We start from the raw sequence: 18503 nt of genomic DNA, 5'->3' as shown, positions 1-18503 counted from the left end.
CATATCATGCATAGATCACATAGACCTATATAAAATGGCTGGTATTTAAGCCATTAAAAAAAAAAAAAAAAACTTTTTATTTTGAAATAATTTTGGACTCCCACAGACTTGCAGAAAACAGTACAGAGAGATCTATACGTTCCTCCAGCTTCCCCTAGTGGTAAGATCTTACATTACAGTGAATTATCAAAAAGAAGAAATTTACATTGTTGCAATACGATTAACTTGACTACAAATTCTACTTGGATTTCACCAGTTTTTATATGAACCCACTATTATAAAAAGCATATTTGACCTGTAAAAGCAACTAATATGTACATTCTATTTCATCTTTCTATTCCTCAGTACTCAGATCTTGAGAGGTACCTTTTTTCTAATAGCACCACAAACCCTTTCTTTGGCTGCGGGTGAATGAGTTTCTAACAGCTATCTTCAAAGTTTCACTTAGAATATCACTGTGGTCTGGCTTCAAATAAATGACACACACCCCAACAGTTTTCCCTTAACTCAGGCATTTTGCAAGGTTTCTAGTAATTAACACAAGATACATAGACTATTTTGAGCTTCCCTGGTAGCTCAGTAGTAAAAAATCCATCTGCCAATGCAGGACACAAGAGTTCAATCCCTGGGTTGGGAAGATCCCCTGGAGAAGGAAATGGCAACCCATTCCAGTGCTCTTGCCTGGGAAATCCCATGGACAGAGGAGTCCGGCGGGCTACAGTCCATGGGGTCGCAAAGAGTCAGACAGGACTTAGCGACTGAACAACACAGAACATTTTATAAAGTTTTCACATTTGAGAAAGTTTAGAAATCATTTAAAGTATTAATTTTAAAAATTGAATTGCCTACAATATCTCCACTCACAGTCAGCTGTAGTTAGCCTTTTGGATTTCTTTTTAGGTTTCTTTGGGGAACAAGAGGTATGTATGTGTTTGTATATATATTTTGAAGTATTTATGTACTCATTCCCTATACTAAGTATAGCTTTATATCCTTGAAAAAATTAGTATGTAATGATAATTTTCTCAGGTCATTCAAATACTTTGTAAAAAATTATCCAGAGATATAAAGGTTAAATGGGACATAACAAAATCAGTTGGCGAAATAGCAGCATTTTCAGATGAATAAACTGTGGCTTAGAGAGAGAAAATATCTTGCCCAAGGTCACAGAGCCAGGAAGCCTGGGGGAAATATTTAGTGGTGGTAAAGCGTAAGGGAGGCTGATTGGCAGTCTCACTGTGCTCTGAGGTCTAGGGTTGATTTTTTAACAGAAATTCCATTTTATCAGAGTACCCATGCATACCCAGAACTTAAGAGCCTAAAATTAAACCAGCTGCTACAGCTGCTGCTGCTAAGTCGCTTCAGTCGTGTCCAACTCTGTGCGACCCCATAGACTGCAGCCCACCAGGCTCCCCCATCCCTGGGATTCTCTAGGCAAGAACACTGGAGTGGGTTGCCATTTCCTTCTCCAATGCATGAAAGTGAAAAGTGAAAGTGAAGTCACTCAGTCGTGTCCAACTCCCAGCGACCCCATGGACTGCAGCCTACCAGGCTCCTCTGTCCATGGGATTTTCCAGGCAAGAGTACTGGAGTGGGGTGCCATTGCCTTCTCCAAATTAAACCAGCAAACCATACTAACTTACAGTGAGAATCAAGCTGCCAAGGGGTCCCAATTATGGTATTTTTTTGTGTAAATACGTTCTCACCTTGTAGGAAAATCAGGTATTAATCAGAAGCATCGGTAAGTAGATTGACCTGGGAAAAGCATGGTTAATTTTTAAGATTCTTTTGTTGTTGTTATTACAATTTTACTAATTTAAGATAGATACTACACATATGTGGCCAAAGCACAAAGAACTTGTAAATAAAAAGTAACTTTCCTTTCATCCCTTGTGCAGACCCACTGTTGTCTAGGAAGATCTTAGAGGCCAGTGTCTCTGTCTTAGTTTTCTGTTGCTGTTATAAGAATTTACCAGAATGGTAGTCCCACGGACAGAGGAGCCTGGTAGGCTACAGTCCATAGGGTGGCAAAGAGCTGGACACGACTGAGTGACTGAGCATGAGTGGCTTAAAACAGCACAGATTTTGTTTACAGCTCTGGGAGGTCAGAACCTAAAATCTCGATTGGGCTACTTGGCTTCTGAATTCTCTAGGGGAGAATCGAATTCCTTGTCTTTTCCAGCTTTTAGATGACACTTACTTTCTTTGGCTTTGGACCCATTCCTCCATCTGTAAGTCAACAACATAACACCTCCAAATCTTTCTCTCTGACCTTTTCCCATCATCACGTAACCCAATTTTGGCATTTTGACTTTCCTCTTATAAGGATACTTGTGATTGCACTGGGGCCACTGGCTAACCCAGGATAATCTTCCCATCTGAAGATCCTTCACTTACTTGTATTGCGAAGTCTCTTTTGCCATGTGCATATCACAAATTTCAAAGATTAGAACATGATAACTTTGGGTGTCGTTACTCTGCCTACCATAGTCTCCAAGCAACTCATTCTTTTCCTCTTGACCAGAATAACAATGTATTACAAGCGGTAAAACATTTATTGACAATTTGTTCAACATACCTCCACCTAGCATGTACATGCTGAAATACATCCCTCCCGGATAAATGTTGCAACGATTCAATTTAATTAAATACAAACAGGAGCTCTCAATTTCCCCACTCCCAGTGGATGGCCTTGCACAGCCCAGGTGAGCACCGAGCTCTCTCTGGAGACCACTGTTCTGGCCCGTCCCTTTTCTAGATTGAATGCAAATCATTATACTGAGCATTCCTTCTTGCCTCAGTGCAACATGCAGTTTACATGGTCCAGTTGTGCTTGAACTCCACTGTAATAAGGTTGTTAAGAGCATAGATGTTGGTGTCCATCTGACAGGTTCAAATTCCAGCCCCACCACCTTCGACCTGTCTGACCTTGGTCACGTTGCTCAACCCTTGGAACCTCAGTTTTTTCACTGGCAATATGTGACAATGTCCTGCCTGCAGGGTTATTCCTGATGATTAAATTTTCAGTGGAATGCTAGTAATAATATGATATTAGATTAATGCTCTTTTGAGCTTAAATGCCAGGCCTTTCAATTCCATTTAGTCTTCTCACATGTGCTCAGCACCCATTTCCTGATTCCTTCTTAGGCTCTCTCATCGTTTGTATGTCGGTTCCCTTTCATTCCTGCATCAGGTTCCCAGGACTATGGTAATAGTATCACAAACCACGTGGCTTAAAACGACAGAAATCTATTCACTCACAGTCCTAGAGGCCAGCTGTCTGAAATCCAGGTGTCAGCGGAGCCCTGTCCTCTCTGAATTCAGGCTCTAGAGGAGAATATTTCCTTGCCTCTTCCAGCTTCTGGTGCTGTAGGGATTCCTTGATTGATGGCAGCATCACTCCCATCTCTGCTTCCATAGTCACGTGACCTTCTCTGCCTGTGTCTCCCTGTGTCCTCTTCTCTTCCTAGAAAGATACCAGCCATTGGTATCTTTGAGGGCCGCTCCTCAATCTTGGATGACTTCATCTGAAAATCCTTAACTAATTACATCTGTAAAGACCCTCTTTCTAGATAAGGTTGCAAGATGAGGTTCAGCTTGCACATGATTGTTGAGGCAGTCAGGTCTGCCCACTGTTCCCAGTGCCCTGTTATCTCTGCTCTTGGTTCTTAATGAATTCACTCTCTTCTGAAATGCCCCAGATCTGAAAATGTGGGCACTGCCAGCACAGTGGGCCAACCTGACCATTTTAATGGGTTAATAGCCGATTGTTATAGTCTCAAGACAAAGAAAATTCCTGCTGGAAGGTTGGAGTTAGGTGATTGGTTGGGGCACTAAAGGATGTTTACTGGAGTGTGCATCTTTGCCTACCTGAAAGTCAGGAAGCTTGTTAGTGATGATCAGGGGTGCTTTCGGCAATGGTTACAAAGGGGCTCAGTCAGTTTCAGAGATCACCTTGGTTCTGGGCTCTGCTTCTGTGGCCTTGGTGCAACTCCTTGCACCTGTGGCCTGGGGCAGGACTCAACAAGATTTTGGGAGGTGTGGGGACAATATTCCACCTACTACAGTTGCCCCCTGACAGAATTGCTTTTCTGGCAAGTTCTGGGAGGCCCCTGCCTTCGCCAGAATGTGCTCGTGGCAGGATTCAGGGCCTTGAGAATGTAAAGCCAGCATAACACAGAAGACAAGAAACCGTAGTCTGCACCTGACTCCCACCCCTGCCGTTAGCATTGCTGCTGTTCACGAGGAAGAAAAGCCAACCATCGATGTGTTTCTTGTTGCTTTTTGGTGTGTAACACTGCAGTCCTATGAGGGCTTCCATTGGGGTTTCTGGCATTTTCAGAAGAAAGAGGGGGAAGAAAAGGAGAAAGAGAGAAAGAGAAAGTACTGTTTGGTATCACTCAGCAATGTGTGTCTCCCTTTTTTAAAATACAGATTAACTCTGACAAAACTGACCCAGGCTGGCTTTTCTCTTTGATGGTTTCAGTTTCGGGCTTACGCATCACAAATGATTGTAATACAACAGGATTTTGTCAGACCAGGGTAGGAATTTTGAAAATTTACCTGAAATTTCCAGCTCTAGGGAATAATAGCTAGGAGAAAAAAAACATTAACTAAGTTGTAGGACATGAAAACATGTTGAATTTCCCGCCTCTAAGTTTTCTGCTCTTAGGCATCCTACAAGTCACTTTCCCTTGAAACATGCTCTCTTATATCAAATTATAAACCTTATAAAATCTGTCACATTTCTCCTTTTGTCTTGAGTGTGAAGAAGCTTGGGGGAAACAGTGATCAATTTCAAGAACGATTAACCTGGATATTTGTTACATTCGGGCCTCCTCTACGTGTGGCTCTGTGTTCGGCTTCTATGGGAAGTTTTTCTTGCACAGATGACTTTGCATCCCTGCCGGACAGTCTCCTCTGCCCTGGGACCCTGCTCTCACTGCCTGCTCTCTGCCTGCTTCCTATTCCTTCTCCTCCACCTCCTCTGACTTCCTCTTTCTGAACACACAGCCCTTGGGTTTCTTGTACTCTCTGCTCCCTGGTTTTTATCTGCTCCCTGGATCCTGATGACTCCCAAAGCAGTACCTCCAGCTCCAGCCTCTTCCCCAGTTTGATTCAGATTCAAATCCGTCAGCTGCTTATTATGCAAATAGTGTTTGCATTGTTCCTGGGGTACCTTCCATCAGTGACTCTAAATCTGAGCTCCTCACCTTTCTCCCCCTGCCTTGCACATCTGCTCTTCCCAATCTGCTGACACTGGGTCAGGCAATGGCCCAGTGTCACGAGGACGAATAAGCTTTCAAGTTATCTGAGACTCATTTCAGTTCTGAGACTAACTCAGCTTTGAGTTATCTGAGGCTTATCTCTTCCAGGAGATAGTGAAGGACAGGGAAGCCTGGGGTGCTGCAGTCCATGGGGTCACAAAGAGTTGGAGACAACTTAGCTACTGAACAACAACACTTCTCTAATGTGCTGTAAATTTCATGAGGGTGGGGTCATGCCATATTCATCTCTACATTCTTATAATACCCAGAACCATGCTTAGCATTTGGTAGATTCTGTTTTCTTGGCTGAACTTAACTATGTTATAAATAAATGATTCCATGTCTCAGCTTAAATTTCACATTCTCAAGAATGTGACCCTCGAGAGGTCACATTCTTATGATATATCAGCCATCTTATGATATATCCCTCTGACATCTTATACTATTTCTGCCCAGAGTTTTGCACAATTACTTTTCCAGCTATTCACAGTATTTGTTTAAATTTGGTTGTCTGTCCTAAGTTATGAGGGACTTACTAAAGAGCCTTTACTGGTGGCTCAAAGATAAAGAATCCACCTGCCAATGCAGGACACAAGGGTTTGATCCCTGGGTCAGGAAGATCCCTTGGGGAAGGAAATGGCAACCCACTCCAGTATTCTCAACTGGAATTCCCATGAACAGAGGAGCCTGGCGGGCTGCAGTCCATAGGATCACAAAAGAGTCAGACAAGACTTAACAACTAAATAACAACTAAGTTGTAAATTCCATTGAGAAGGTCGATAGTATGGCTAGAATAGTGCATGGCCTATTATAAATGCTTAATAAAAATTTGTTAACCGACAGACTGAAAAATTTTCTTTCAGGATAAAAGTCCTGAATTTACTACTGGTGGTTAAAGAAAATTTAGATTCAATTGCCTGATGACTAATTGCCTAGTGACTCACTCTACCCATCTATAAAATGGAGATGCTCCTGGGGGATAATATTAGACAGCAGATGAGCTTTAGATAGAAACACATCAAAATAAAAATGGCTGTGATGGGTAAAATAAAATTTAAAAAAAAAAGGAAAAAAAAACTATACCATAAGTATTTGTTAATGTCATTAAAGATAATTTGAAAATAAAAAAATAATAAAAATAAAAATGGATAAATAAATTAAGCAAAAAAGGAAAACCAGGATTAAAAGATTAAGCACATCAACTAAATTGTTTCAGGATGTAGCATTTTATTCTCCCATACAAAATATAAGCATTATTTTCTCTTTCTCCTCAGCACCTGAGACATCATTTCTTGTGCAAAATGAAGTCGAACCAGAACAGGTAAAACTTTGTGTGAAGTATTTTGAAGCATATGACTTAGAGTTTTAAAATCCACAATAAACGTTTGCAGAAATGGATTAGGGGGAGCATATCTATCCAAGGGCAAAATGCATTACAACTGTTATGAAATAGTGGAGGATTTGTAGACACTCATGGCAGAAATTACATTGATATCATCACTTCTATATGTATAGATGCTTTGAAAAGAAAAAAAGAATTATATATATATATATGTATGTATTTATATATATACATATATATATAAACATTGAAACTATTATGTGGTCCCTCTGGTGGCCCAGGATTAAGGACATCCTACAGCATCAACACCTGTTACCAGCATTCCTCTTATTTTCTGAGCTTATTCGTCATTCATTTTTATTATTACAAAAGTGATTCACCACAGCTTCATGGGAATCCTTCAGGCAGTATAAACAGCCTATAAAGGAAAAGTGAAGGTCTCATCCCTTCTTCCTTCTTCCCTTTCTCTCTCCTCAAAGAGAGGTGATTGTGCCACGTTTACTGCCTTGTAAGAGAAGGGACTGAAAGTAGAAGGGATGCAGCCTGGCCTGGCCAATGGGACATGGTGTAGCCCCCAGGGAACTGGATGCTGCCCATAGAGTGGTGCTTCTCAGACTATTTGGTGTCAGGACCCCTTTATATTCCTAGAAATTAGAACTGAGAAATTAAAAACAATATGAATTCATTAAAAGGGATAACAAATATGTTAATGCAAATAATATTTTATGAAAAATAAGGACATTTTCCCAGGACTTCCCTGGTGGTAGAGGCATTACAACACTGTGCTTCCAATGCAGAGGGCATTAAGTTTGATCCTTGGTTGGGGAACTAAGATCCCACATGCTTTGTGGTGTGGCCAAGAAAACAAAAACAAATAACCTAGTTTTTCCTGAATGAGAAAAAATATTAGTGAGGAAAGTGGCATTGTTTTACAAATTTACAAGTCTTATTAATGTCTGGCTCAGTAAGGGATAGAGGATCTCACGTCTGCTTTCATATTACATCATCAGAGCCTCAACACCTTCACATCACAGATCATGCGATTGAAACCTCTGGGAAACTGCAATGCAGGTCTCATGAAAGAATGACAGTAAAAATAGCAAATAATGTGTCCTGAAAATCATTTTGATCTCATGGAGGGATCCCCTGGCTATACTTTGAGAATCACTGCTGCAGAAAATTTGAAATCGAGTTCCACTTTCTCTTTTACCTGGTTACCTCTAGAAGTCTAAGTCAGCCAGGAGAAGAACTGAACAGGGTAGGTTGAACTGAAAGGATTTAGGCGATGGCAGGCCAAGTGATTCGACAGTGGAGAGCACAGCTCACAGCAATCTGCCTGATGCTTAAGAGTTAGGAAAATTTGGGGGCTCTGGGTAAAACATTTCAGATTCTCCAAGATTTTTTTTTTAAGTTTAACTTTTGTAAGGCTGGCTTTGTTCTTGAAATGCACTGGGCAAAATGTGGTGGGCTGCAGTGAGAGGGTGACTGACAGGCATGCTGGTGATGGCAAACAGGGAGGATGATGTTGGGAAATGAGTGGCCAAGGGGCTTCCCTGTGTCTCACCAGATAAGAATGACCAGCAACTACGATCTGCTCATGATCATTGCTCCGTCCCTGGGATTCGTGCTGTTGGCATTGCTTCTGGCGTTTTTTCTTCGAGGTAAGGAGGGCAGGACCAGGTGGGGTAAAGCCTTTCAGAGTTTTGGAAACTCCAGGAGAATCTGAGAGTGGATGGATTTTGCTTCCTGCCCCTGTCTGCTCTCCCCCGCCCCATTCCTTAGAGCCCCACTTCTATCATTGCCCTCACCTATCAAGGAGGATAACAGGTAAACTCATTCTCCCTGAGATGCCAAAGGCTTTGAACATCATCTCCTGATAATGTTTATGTTTTGAGAAAGAAAAACAACCTAAAATAAGAGCACCTTTGTTTACTAGACACTTACTCTGTTTGTTTTCTGATGCTGTATTTTTGACATCTCCTAATTCATTTCATCCTCCTGACTCCCTTAAGTGGCAAGTACTGTCTTATCACTGTCTTGGGGTGGAGGACTCTTCTGGTTGGGAATGCCTCCAGGTAGAGAGCCATGAGTCATCCTAGTCTTATTTGTTTGCTTAAAGTAAAACTTCCTCACCTAAGATCCAGAGAGAGAACTCCAGGGAATCAGTAAAATCCTTGAAATGTTCACATCTTTATTTTTCAGGGGGTAGGGGCCATGATTGTCATTAGATTCTCCAGCTGGTCCACAACCTTGTATCTGCCCTCCCCCATCTTCAAAAAAAAAGTTTTAAAGCAACGCATGAGGAAGTCATGAACCAGGGTTTATCGTTTCATGCAAAGTACAGGCACATAAAATGGTCCTGTAAAAATGGGGGAAAAATTTCTCTATAGTCATTAATAGAAGCTGGTAATGAGGATCTCTGACTAGCAATAATCATCTCAGCCTGTTTGAGCAACAATAGTGAAACTTATGTGTCTCTACACCTATCCCTAGTGAACACTGCAAAAGGAAATTTGGAGCTTAGTGGCCATTTGCCATTAACCGTCATACAAAGTCATGTTACAGTTTGGGAAATTCTGGGTGTATGTCCTAAGGAAGTGTTTTAACACCCAAGTGAGTAATTGAATTTAAGTAACTTAAGAATAAATCAGCTTAGGGAATTCCCTGATGATCCAGTGGTTAAGACTCTGCACTTCCAATGCAGAGTGCACAGGTTCAAACCCAGGTCAGGGAACTAAGATCCCATAAGCCATGCTGCATGGCCAAAAATAAGGAACTTAAAACCATTGTCTATAATGTTGGAACAATCTTGTAATTGGTGGGAAGTAATGAGAGGCCAAAAGAAGCAATCATCTGATCTGGGAAGGGAGTGGCTTTCTCTGCCAAGTCCAATTCCTAAGTTTCCACCTCTGGACCACCTCTGCTCTTCATAAGGTTGCTTTGTGCTTCCCCAGCATTTCGTTCACATAAGTACAGCTGCTCTGCTTCTAACATGGCCTTGTCTTTTCAGGGAAATTCGTGAAAGCCAATTGTTTCCAGAAACACACCAGGTAATTCATCTTGCATGACTGATTGCTGTAATGATTGTACAAGCTGTTGCAAATGATCAGATACTACTCAGTGGTTTAATGCCTTGGGCTTGCATTCTGATTAAATATAGAGCTGGAGAGACGTGGCCTTAGAGGTAAAAAAGTTGTGGGGATTCAGCTTGCATTAACCTCCGTCTTGGATAACACTGTGGTATTTGTCCAATATGCAAATATACTAGCAGCTTGCATTAGCAGAAGTATGTCGCACAGAAGAAGGAAAGTGATACGCCATTCTACCCATTACTTGCTCAACTCTGGGTGACTCACTTCAAAAGGTCATTGTTAAACTGGAGCTCATTGAAGGAGTGTTGGCAGCGTGGAAAATGACAAAAACATAAACAGTTTCATTCCTGGGATTTAATTCCTCTACCAAATTAGGCCACAGGGCCAGTTTTTTGTTTTGTCTTTTTATTTTTTTTTTCTGTTTTTTTTTTTTAATTTTATTTTATTTTTAAACTTTACAATATTGTTTTGTCTTTTTAAAAAAACAGTTTGAAGAGTCTCTGGAAAGTGATTTTGTGTTACATAGGTTTACATCTGATTAAATATAGAGCTGGAGAGATGTGGCCTTAGAGGTAAAAAAGTTGTGGGGATTCAGCTTGCATTAACCTCCTTCTTGGATAACACTGTGGTATTTGTCCAATATGCAAATATACTAGCAGCTTGCATTAGCTGCTAGTATTGCATTAGGTTACATCTGTCCTGTTACATAGGTTTTTTGGAAAAGAAATGAAAGGATTTTGTGTAAACTGTGATTAAGAACTGGTTTTCACTTAATAATTGTATCATTACTACAATATCTATAAATAAGTAAATATTAATAAGTAGGAAAATTGAGGGTTTAGCAAGGTAATTTTTCTAAGTCATACTTGGAGATCCTCCTGGTAAACAAACACATTTAGATAATGTTTTTATGTTTTGCTAACACAAGAATTTTAAATCTCCTTATTATAATAGATAGGCAAAGAGCCTTTTATCTCCTGTGGCCTCAGTTTTCCCATCTGTGAAATAAGAGGCTTGGACTGGATGGACTCTGGGCCATTTTTAACTGCTTGGTTAGTCATTTTGTAATTTAGCAGCATCCGTTGGTTGCTGGTCTTGGTGTTCTCATCAGCAGGCTCTCTTCTCTCTTTATAGGCTAGACAATGTTGGAGAAGGTAAAGATGTCCTCAATGGAACAGAAGATGAAGATGGTCTTTTCACACTGTGATGTGCCCCTTTTTCTTAGGACTGACGATGTGGGTATGACACGTGAATCATCAAAATAAGTCTTAGAGTTTTTTTCGAATCCGTCTATTGCACTGGTGTCACCGACGCGTCTTGCTTTAGTTTCACAAGTGACAGTTATCTTAGAGACCACACTGTCTCTGTCTCATGGTTTAACCTCTGTAGTGTCACTGCTGTCGTAGTGACACTGTGGACTTGCTGGGTCACAAGTCCACAACATACTTGAATGCCTTCAGTGACGGTGAACTCACTATTGCACCTAAGGAAGTCCATTCAATCTCAGGGCACTTCTGAGACTTAAAAACATTTAAAACAAAGTCTGTGGAATCACACCATCATTTTGATGTACCTCTAAAAGGCCCAGATTTTCTATTATTTTCCATTCACAATTATGCATCTTTAAAGATGGTGGCTCAGAGGTTAAAGCGTCTGCCTGCGTCTGCCTGCAATGCGAGAGACCTGGGTTCGATTCCTGGGTCGGGAAGATCCCCTGGAGAAGGAAATGGCAGCCCACTCCAGTATTCTTGCCTGGAGAATCCCATGGACAGAGGAGCCTGGTGGGCTGCAGTCCACGGGGTCGTGAAGAGTCAGACACGACTGAGCGACTTCACTCACTCAAAGATGACCATAGTGTCACATCTTAATTCTTGCTTGGGGAATTTGATTTTGGAAACAGGCAAGAGTTCATCACAGTAAGGTAAGGTGAATAACGTGGATGTTCAAACAGGGCCAGTCCCTGGATGATGTGACTGAGGCAGTCCAGATCAGTTTCTCTAAGTATATAGTCCATAGGAACTGGCTCCTCAGTAAGAACAGGTTTATTTAAACACTTTCAGAGCAGTAGCATGAGGAACCATGGAGAGAGGTTAAAACAAGCAGTCATTGACTGAAAGAAAGAATGTGCACCTCAGTGAGAGGCCTCTGGCTGGGAAGAAATGTGGAAAGTCAGCTGGGGCTGAAAGAAATTTGCCGGAAATACTTCCTGGTATGTTTGGGGCAGTAGACACACTCATGAAACAGGTGCACAGTCTTTCCAGGTAGCCATGCTTTATATTTTGACTCTCTTGACATTACTTTAAGAGAGGGAAAAAGTACCAGTCTTATCACTTGACCACTACAGCCTCTAGATCCCTCCATTGTTAGTTCACACAAATAGAGCAGTTAATAAAAGCACCCCCTCTCACCCAAGCACTTGGAGAACCACCTGCCCAGGGCGGCCAGCCCTCTGCCTGGCTCACCTGGTGCCAAGAGGAGAGGCAGGGTTGGACTAGTAAGGAAGGAAGGAAGGAAATAACTAGCAGCACACGGGTTGCTTCTTTATTAGGCTTGGCTTTCCGCTCTGTGTTAACTCAAAATACTGGAAATGACCAGCAGGCTCAATTGAGATTTAGAACCTGGGGATGGGTAAGTGGGGGGCGATGGATCTAGAATCAGGTACAGGGCTTCAGTGTCTCCATCTGGAAAATGGGGTGGGACTAGATGACCTTGTACAGATGGTCAGGTTTTAATATTTTCTGGGTTAATGAGACACCCCATCCTAACTTAGCTCATGCTCCCTACCCACCTTCCCAAACCACCACCAATACCACCACCGACTTGGGTCTGACTAGAAAAGATGACAGCAAATACCATGCTCCCTAAACCTAATATCTCAGCTCAGTGAGTATATTTGTGTCTTGCCAGGAGCCATCTACTATCTTTTCCCAAGTATGTTTCTGACCCTTGATCAGATTCAGAAACACTTAAATGAGTAATCACAGTATTTTACAAATGATAATGTCCTCCAGGAGCCTCTAGATAGTAGCATTCAACCCTATCTGAACACTGCAATTATCTGGGGAATTTTTATGTTGATTCCTGGGTTCCACCCTTTAGGAAGTTTCTTGGTAATTGATCTGGGGTGTGTGACCTGGGCATCTGATTTTATTTTTTATTTATTTATTTTTAATGCTCCGAGTGGTTGGTGAGAACCACTGCTCTCGCTCTGTGGTTCTGAAATTGGGCACTTCAGACCAGCAACCTAAGCATCTCCTGGAACCTGTTAATCCCACGCATTCTCCTCCCCACCTCACACCTACTGATTCAGAAACCTCAGAGAGGAGCCCAGAGATCTGTGTTTTAATTTGTTGTAAGTTAAGATGTGCCCTAGAATTTGAGAACTATAGTAGTAGTAAAAGTCGATCAGTCGTGTCCGACTCTTTGCAACCCCGTGGACTGTAGCCTACCAGGCTTCTCCATCCATGGGATTCTCCAGGCAAGAATACTGGAATGGGTTACCATTTCCTTCTCCAGGGGATCTTCCCGACCCAGGGATCGAACCCGGTCTCCTGCATTGGAGGCCGACACTTTAACCTCTAAGCCACCAGAGAACTATGGCAGCATATAATTTCTAACAGGAAGGTGGAGATTTTAAGAAAAGACTCTTCTGTAACCAGGGCCCAGTGATGATTGGCATGGCCACAGAGGTGGGGTGGGGGTGGGGTGTTAGTTTCCAGCAGCCAATGGCCAAGGTCCCAGTGGAGTCATCAGCCCTCAGTCAAGCTAGCATTACTTTCTGCTGGATTCTTAGGGTAGCTTCTAACTACACTCACCAACTAAGCTCCTTTCCCTCTCCAATTTGTCCTCCATGCTGTGGCTGAGGAATCTTCCAAATGCAGATTTGAGATTCCTGTCTCCTATTTTCCACTCAAGGGCACTTAGAGGAAACACCCTTAGGCTCTGCCCCACGCTGCAGTGGGGAGCTCAGAGGCCAGGCAGCTGATAGGAGGAATGAAGAGGAGTGAAGTAGCCTAAACTGACATGGAATGTTGTGTGTCCACTTGCAGGCACTCACACCACACTTAGTAAATAACATCCTCGAACTGGATGGCCACGAACTGAAACAAGGCAGCCAGTGTGAGATTCAAAGGTCTAGGGGGTGGAGGATGGGAGTCACAGGATAAAGAATGAATACATCCAGAATTCTTACCCTGAGACTCATTGATCAGAGCAGGCGGTTGGGGTACTGGTTCCTCTTTCCCTCTCTGTGCCATCAGGATGAATTGGTAGCATCTACAAACAACCCCCTAGTATCTACTGTGTGGTTGGCCCAGAGGAGAGAATCACTTCCCTCAAGAAGCCTAAAAATTTTAATGTGACAAAACCCACATAGGAACCATGTGTCATGTTTGCGTTTCCACAAGGAAAGACTTTAGTGGAGACAGCTCTGACAGCTGTTTTTACACGGTAGGACCACAGTCAGACCTTGAGGATTTAGAGCAGCCTAATTCTGCAATCTGGACCTTGGCCTTTCTAGGCTAAGTGAAAGAGATCACATCTCATCCTTAGAAGAATTTGCTGTGTTCCAGGGTCTCTACCACATTGAAACATATACATTACCGTGTGTAAAATAGATAACTAGGAGGAAGTTGCTGTATAACACAGGGAGATAAACCCTTAGTCTGTGTCAACCTTGACAATCAAGAGGGGACATATGTGTGCTTATAGCTGATTCTCTTGTTCCATGGCAGAAACCAACACAACATTGTAAAGCAATTATCCTCCAATTAAAAAAAATGAAGGCAAGATCACTGGATCCTCACAGCCACCCAGTGAAACAGGTATATTATTCTCGAGAAAACAGAAAAACAAAAAGAGCTGAAAGACTTTGCTCATAGTCCTACCCCTGTGACAGAGCTGGTCTGGAACCGGGCCTGAAGGACTCCATGCTCTAATCGCTACCCAGTCCTTCACCATGACAGCCCTTGTAAGATTTCACACATTTAAAACTGCGGCATTGACCGGAGTTGGTCTGAATTAGATTTTAGTTGACTCAGATCCAGGGCAACCTGAGAGTTATGATGGTTCTCCAGTGCCAACCCCTTTATAGCTCAGTCTTCCCCAGTCCCCATATTATTTACTCAGAGTCTATTTGCATTTGTGGAGGAAGCTGCTAGTGGAGAAGCTGGCAGGAACCTTAATGAAGCCAGGTGGGACCCATTGAAATGGGAATGTGTTGAACTAAGTTATGAAGAAATGAAGCCAGCTGTCAGCAGGCTTAATGAAAGGTTAACAGAAATCCTGCAATGGGTGGCTGGGGAGACTCTGTCTCTCTAAAGAAAACAAAAAGTTGAGAAGTGGGTTCCCTGCCTGGAGGCAAGAGCAGAAGGAGGAAGCCGCTTGTAACCCGAAAGGCTGGGTCTGAGATAGAGTTTCATTTAGATTTGTAAACATGTTACAGTCTCAAGAAAAAAAAAAGAAATAAAGAACTGTGAGTTCTCAGCTCTCTGAGCATCAAAGGCCAGCAAAGGGAAGTGTTCCTGAATATGAGGAAGCTAACGCTGCTGAGCAGTATCCTGGGAAGCCTTGGAGATGGCTGCTCCCAAAGCAGAAGGTGGGTTCACTGTCTGTGCTGTTAATGTGTACTTCTGCAGAGGTAGCTTTATTCATGTTGCATAAGTCATCGGGGGATGGGGAAGCAGGAAAAGCCCTTCACATCCTTCGATTGAACTCCCATTTCTTAGTTGCTAAACCTGAGGCCCAGAGAGGAGGAACTGGTTACGAACGGGGCTATATAGAAAGCCAGTGCTAGAACAGAGAGCTAAACCACAAACCCCAGATTCATCTGTACATACTGCGTGCTGTGCTCACTCATGTCTGACTCTTGCAATCCCATGAACTGTAGCCCATCAGGCTCCTCTGTACATGGGATTCTCCAGACAAGAATACTGGAGTGGGTTGCCATTTCCTTCTCCAAGGGATCCTCCTGACCCAGAGATCAAACTGTGTCTCCTGAGTCTCCTGCATTAGCAGGCAGATGGTTTACCACTGGGGAGCCCCAGGTGATAGGATAAGAGTATCTATGGCCATATGATAATCTTCTCAGAATTTTCTAATTCCACTTGGATCTGCTTGCTTCTTTACTCTTTTGAAGTCACATTCTTTAAGCTCTTATTGGGCCTACAACTCACATTCCTTTCCCTTATGCTTGTCTTTCCCAGCACACACTTGACCCTGTTGGACTCCCTCCTGTTCCTAGAAAGGAGGAATCGGATGCTGCAGTGCAAAGCTTGACTGTTGCTTTCTTAGAGCTGCTGCCATTAACTAGAGTGACCAATTTGTCCCAGTTTTAAGACTGAAAATTCTGGCACGCAAGAACCTTACCACCTCGGTGTCCGACAAACTGGGATGGTTGGTTAGCTCAAGTACAAGCAACACTCCTTTGAGTTCCTTAATATAGTGTCCCTGCACTTGGCTTTACTTCAGGCATTATTTTTTTTTTTTCTGTGACTTTGCAATTGGACCCAAGGGGAGTTTAATTTCAGAATGGTGGCCCAGACTGTAAAGAATATGCCTGCAAGGCAGGAGATCCTTTGTCAGGAAGATCCCCTGGAGGAGGGAATTGCTCCCCACTCCAGTGTTCTTGCCTGGAGAACTCCATGGACAGAGGAGCCTGGCAGGCTATAGTCCATGGGGTCTCAAAGAGTTGGACATGACTGAGTGACTAACACTTTCACTTCCAGCATTATAGACTACTAAATCTATATTCTAAGACCCTTGTTCTGCAAAATGTGTGCCTCAGACAGCTGTTTTCATCACCTGCGAGCTTGTTAGGAATGCAGAATATCAGTGGCACCCCAGACCTTCAGAATCTGCATTTAAACAAGACCTCTGTGTGATTCATATGCACATTAAAGATCAAGAAGTACTTGTCCAAAGCACTGATCTTCAAACGTGTGTCTGTACACTAGAACATTGTGGGGAACTTAAAAAAATCCTGAAGCTAGATTCCCCTCTGCTCTCCTGGTTTAATTTCCATGGGGGAGACCTGGGTTTCAGGAGTTTTGAAAGCATCTCAGGTAATTCTACTATACAGCCATGTTTGCAAAGCACTGGTCTACAGGGAGGGCAGCTTTGCACCAGAAAGCAATATTGTTAATTAATCAGGATAACTCTTGGCCTAAGTCACAAGTTAATGTGGGTCTAGTACCCCCATGTGAGTTTGCTCCAAGAAATGATCAATAAAATTTCTCAAGAAGATCTGCAATGACAAGATAATGACCTCAGTGTCCCATTTACTGTGGACAAGGCCCATTAAAGTAATTAAAAACCAAGATATAATATTTGGTCTGTGGAAAGTGATAATGAGAAAACAGAAAAGATGAACAGAGAAGGAATGTCTGGAGGGGCAAGGTGATGCTATTAATCTGTTAAGAGATATCAGAGGGATAATGAGATGGCAGTAAGATGACAAGGGACATGTGGAGAAAGGGTTCAGTGGAAGCCTTTCTGTCGAAGAAGCAACTTGGTCAAAGGCAAGCCTGTGCCCTTTGGCACCTAATTGCAACAGGAGTCCCCGTGTATGTGTGAATTTGGTGACAGGAGTACAACCACCAAGCACACACCTTTGTAGAAGGCCACTGCTAGTTACAGGCAATGGATATCTTAGCAGTGACACCAGGTTACTGTTGATCACAAGGAACAGTTAATGGTTTTAGTGCTTTTCTAAGTATGTGAAGATGCAAGAATCCAAGTTCATAAAAATTTCCCCCTGAAAATATCTAATTATCAGAAGGCCTGTTCTGCCCTTTTCCCCAGAGAACAGAGTACCTCATTCCTGATCTCTACCCTGAACTTCCTTTGGATATGTTAAAGATCAGCAGCCGGAGGGCCAGTTACTCAATCCTTGTTGAGCCAGATGGGGAGTGACATTCTTTAGTTGACGATGAGATGTTAGAGTCTTTGTGACTTTCCTTGACTCTACCCTCTTGATCCCAAGATGGCTGCCACAGCTCTAAAATACCCTTCCACAAAAGCATCACAAGCAGGAAGGAAGAGGTAGATGGGAAATGGGAAATGGGACTTTCCCCCTGATATGATACTTACCTTTTTTCAAAAAGGGAACTATTTCCTAGAATCAACCAGAGAACTTCCCCATATATTTCACTGCCCATACATTTCACTGGGTCACAGACCCATCCTTTAGCAAGGGGAACTGAAAGCTGTCTGGGACCAATTTACACCAATTATTACAGGCTACGCACACTGCCATTCAGGCAAAACTTAGGATCAGTCTACATGGAGAAACTGGGCATAGTTGTTGGGTAATGCTGAAGAAGCGGAACGGTTCTATGAAGACCTACAAGACCTTTTAGAAATAACACCCCAAAATGGTGTCCTTTTCATTATAGGGGACAGGAATGCAAAAGTAGGAAGTCAAGAAACACCTGGTGTAACAGGCAAATTTAGCCTTGGAGTACAGAATGAAGCAGGGCAAAGGCTAATACAGTTTTGCTGAGAGAACGCACTGGTCATAGCAAACACCCTCTTCCAACAACACAAGAGAAGACTCTACACATGGACATCATCAGATGGTCAGCACCAAAATCAGATTGATTATATTCTTTGCAGCCAAAGATAGAGAAGCTGTATACAGTCACCAAAAACAAGACCGGGAGCTGGCTGTGGCTCAGATCATGAACTCCTTATTGCCAAATTCAGATATAAACTGTACAAAGTAGGGAAAACCACTAGACCTTTCAGGTATTGACCTAAATCAAATCCCTTATGATTATACAGTGGAAGTGAGAAATAGATTTA

General features: G+C 42.6%; 1 protein-coding gene across 1 annotated transcript in view; it reads left to right on the top strand.

Annotated features, from left to right (window-relative positions):
* Window positions 1–10986, top strand: part of TIMD4 (T cell immunoglobulin and mucin domain containing 4) — a 29975-nt gene extending 18989 nt beyond the window's left edge. Inside the window, exons 5-8 of the mRNA XM_019965299.2 lie at window positions 6542–6588; window positions 8177–8270; window positions 9620–9659; window positions 10836–10986. Coding sequence (XP_019820858.2) covers window positions 6542–6588; window positions 8177–8270; window positions 9620–9659; window positions 10836–10908 — 254 coding nt within the window. The 3' untranslated portion in view covers window positions 10909–10986. The remainder of the gene's footprint in view (window positions 1–6541; window positions 6589–8176; window positions 8271–9619; window positions 9660–10835) is intronic.
* Window positions 10987–18503: the final 7517 nt, after the last annotated feature.

This window comes from Bos indicus, chromosome 7 (assembly GCF_029378745.1).
Source record: "Bos indicus isolate NIAB-ARS_2022 breed Sahiwal x Tharparkar chromosome 7, NIAB-ARS_B.indTharparkar_mat_pri_1.0, whole genome shotgun sequence".
Taxonomy (NCBI): Eukaryota; Metazoa; Chordata; class Mammalia; order Artiodactyla; family Bovidae; genus Bos; species Bos indicus.
Note: the sequence above shows the minus strand (reverse complement) of the source record. Positions and strands in the feature narration are given on the sequence as shown.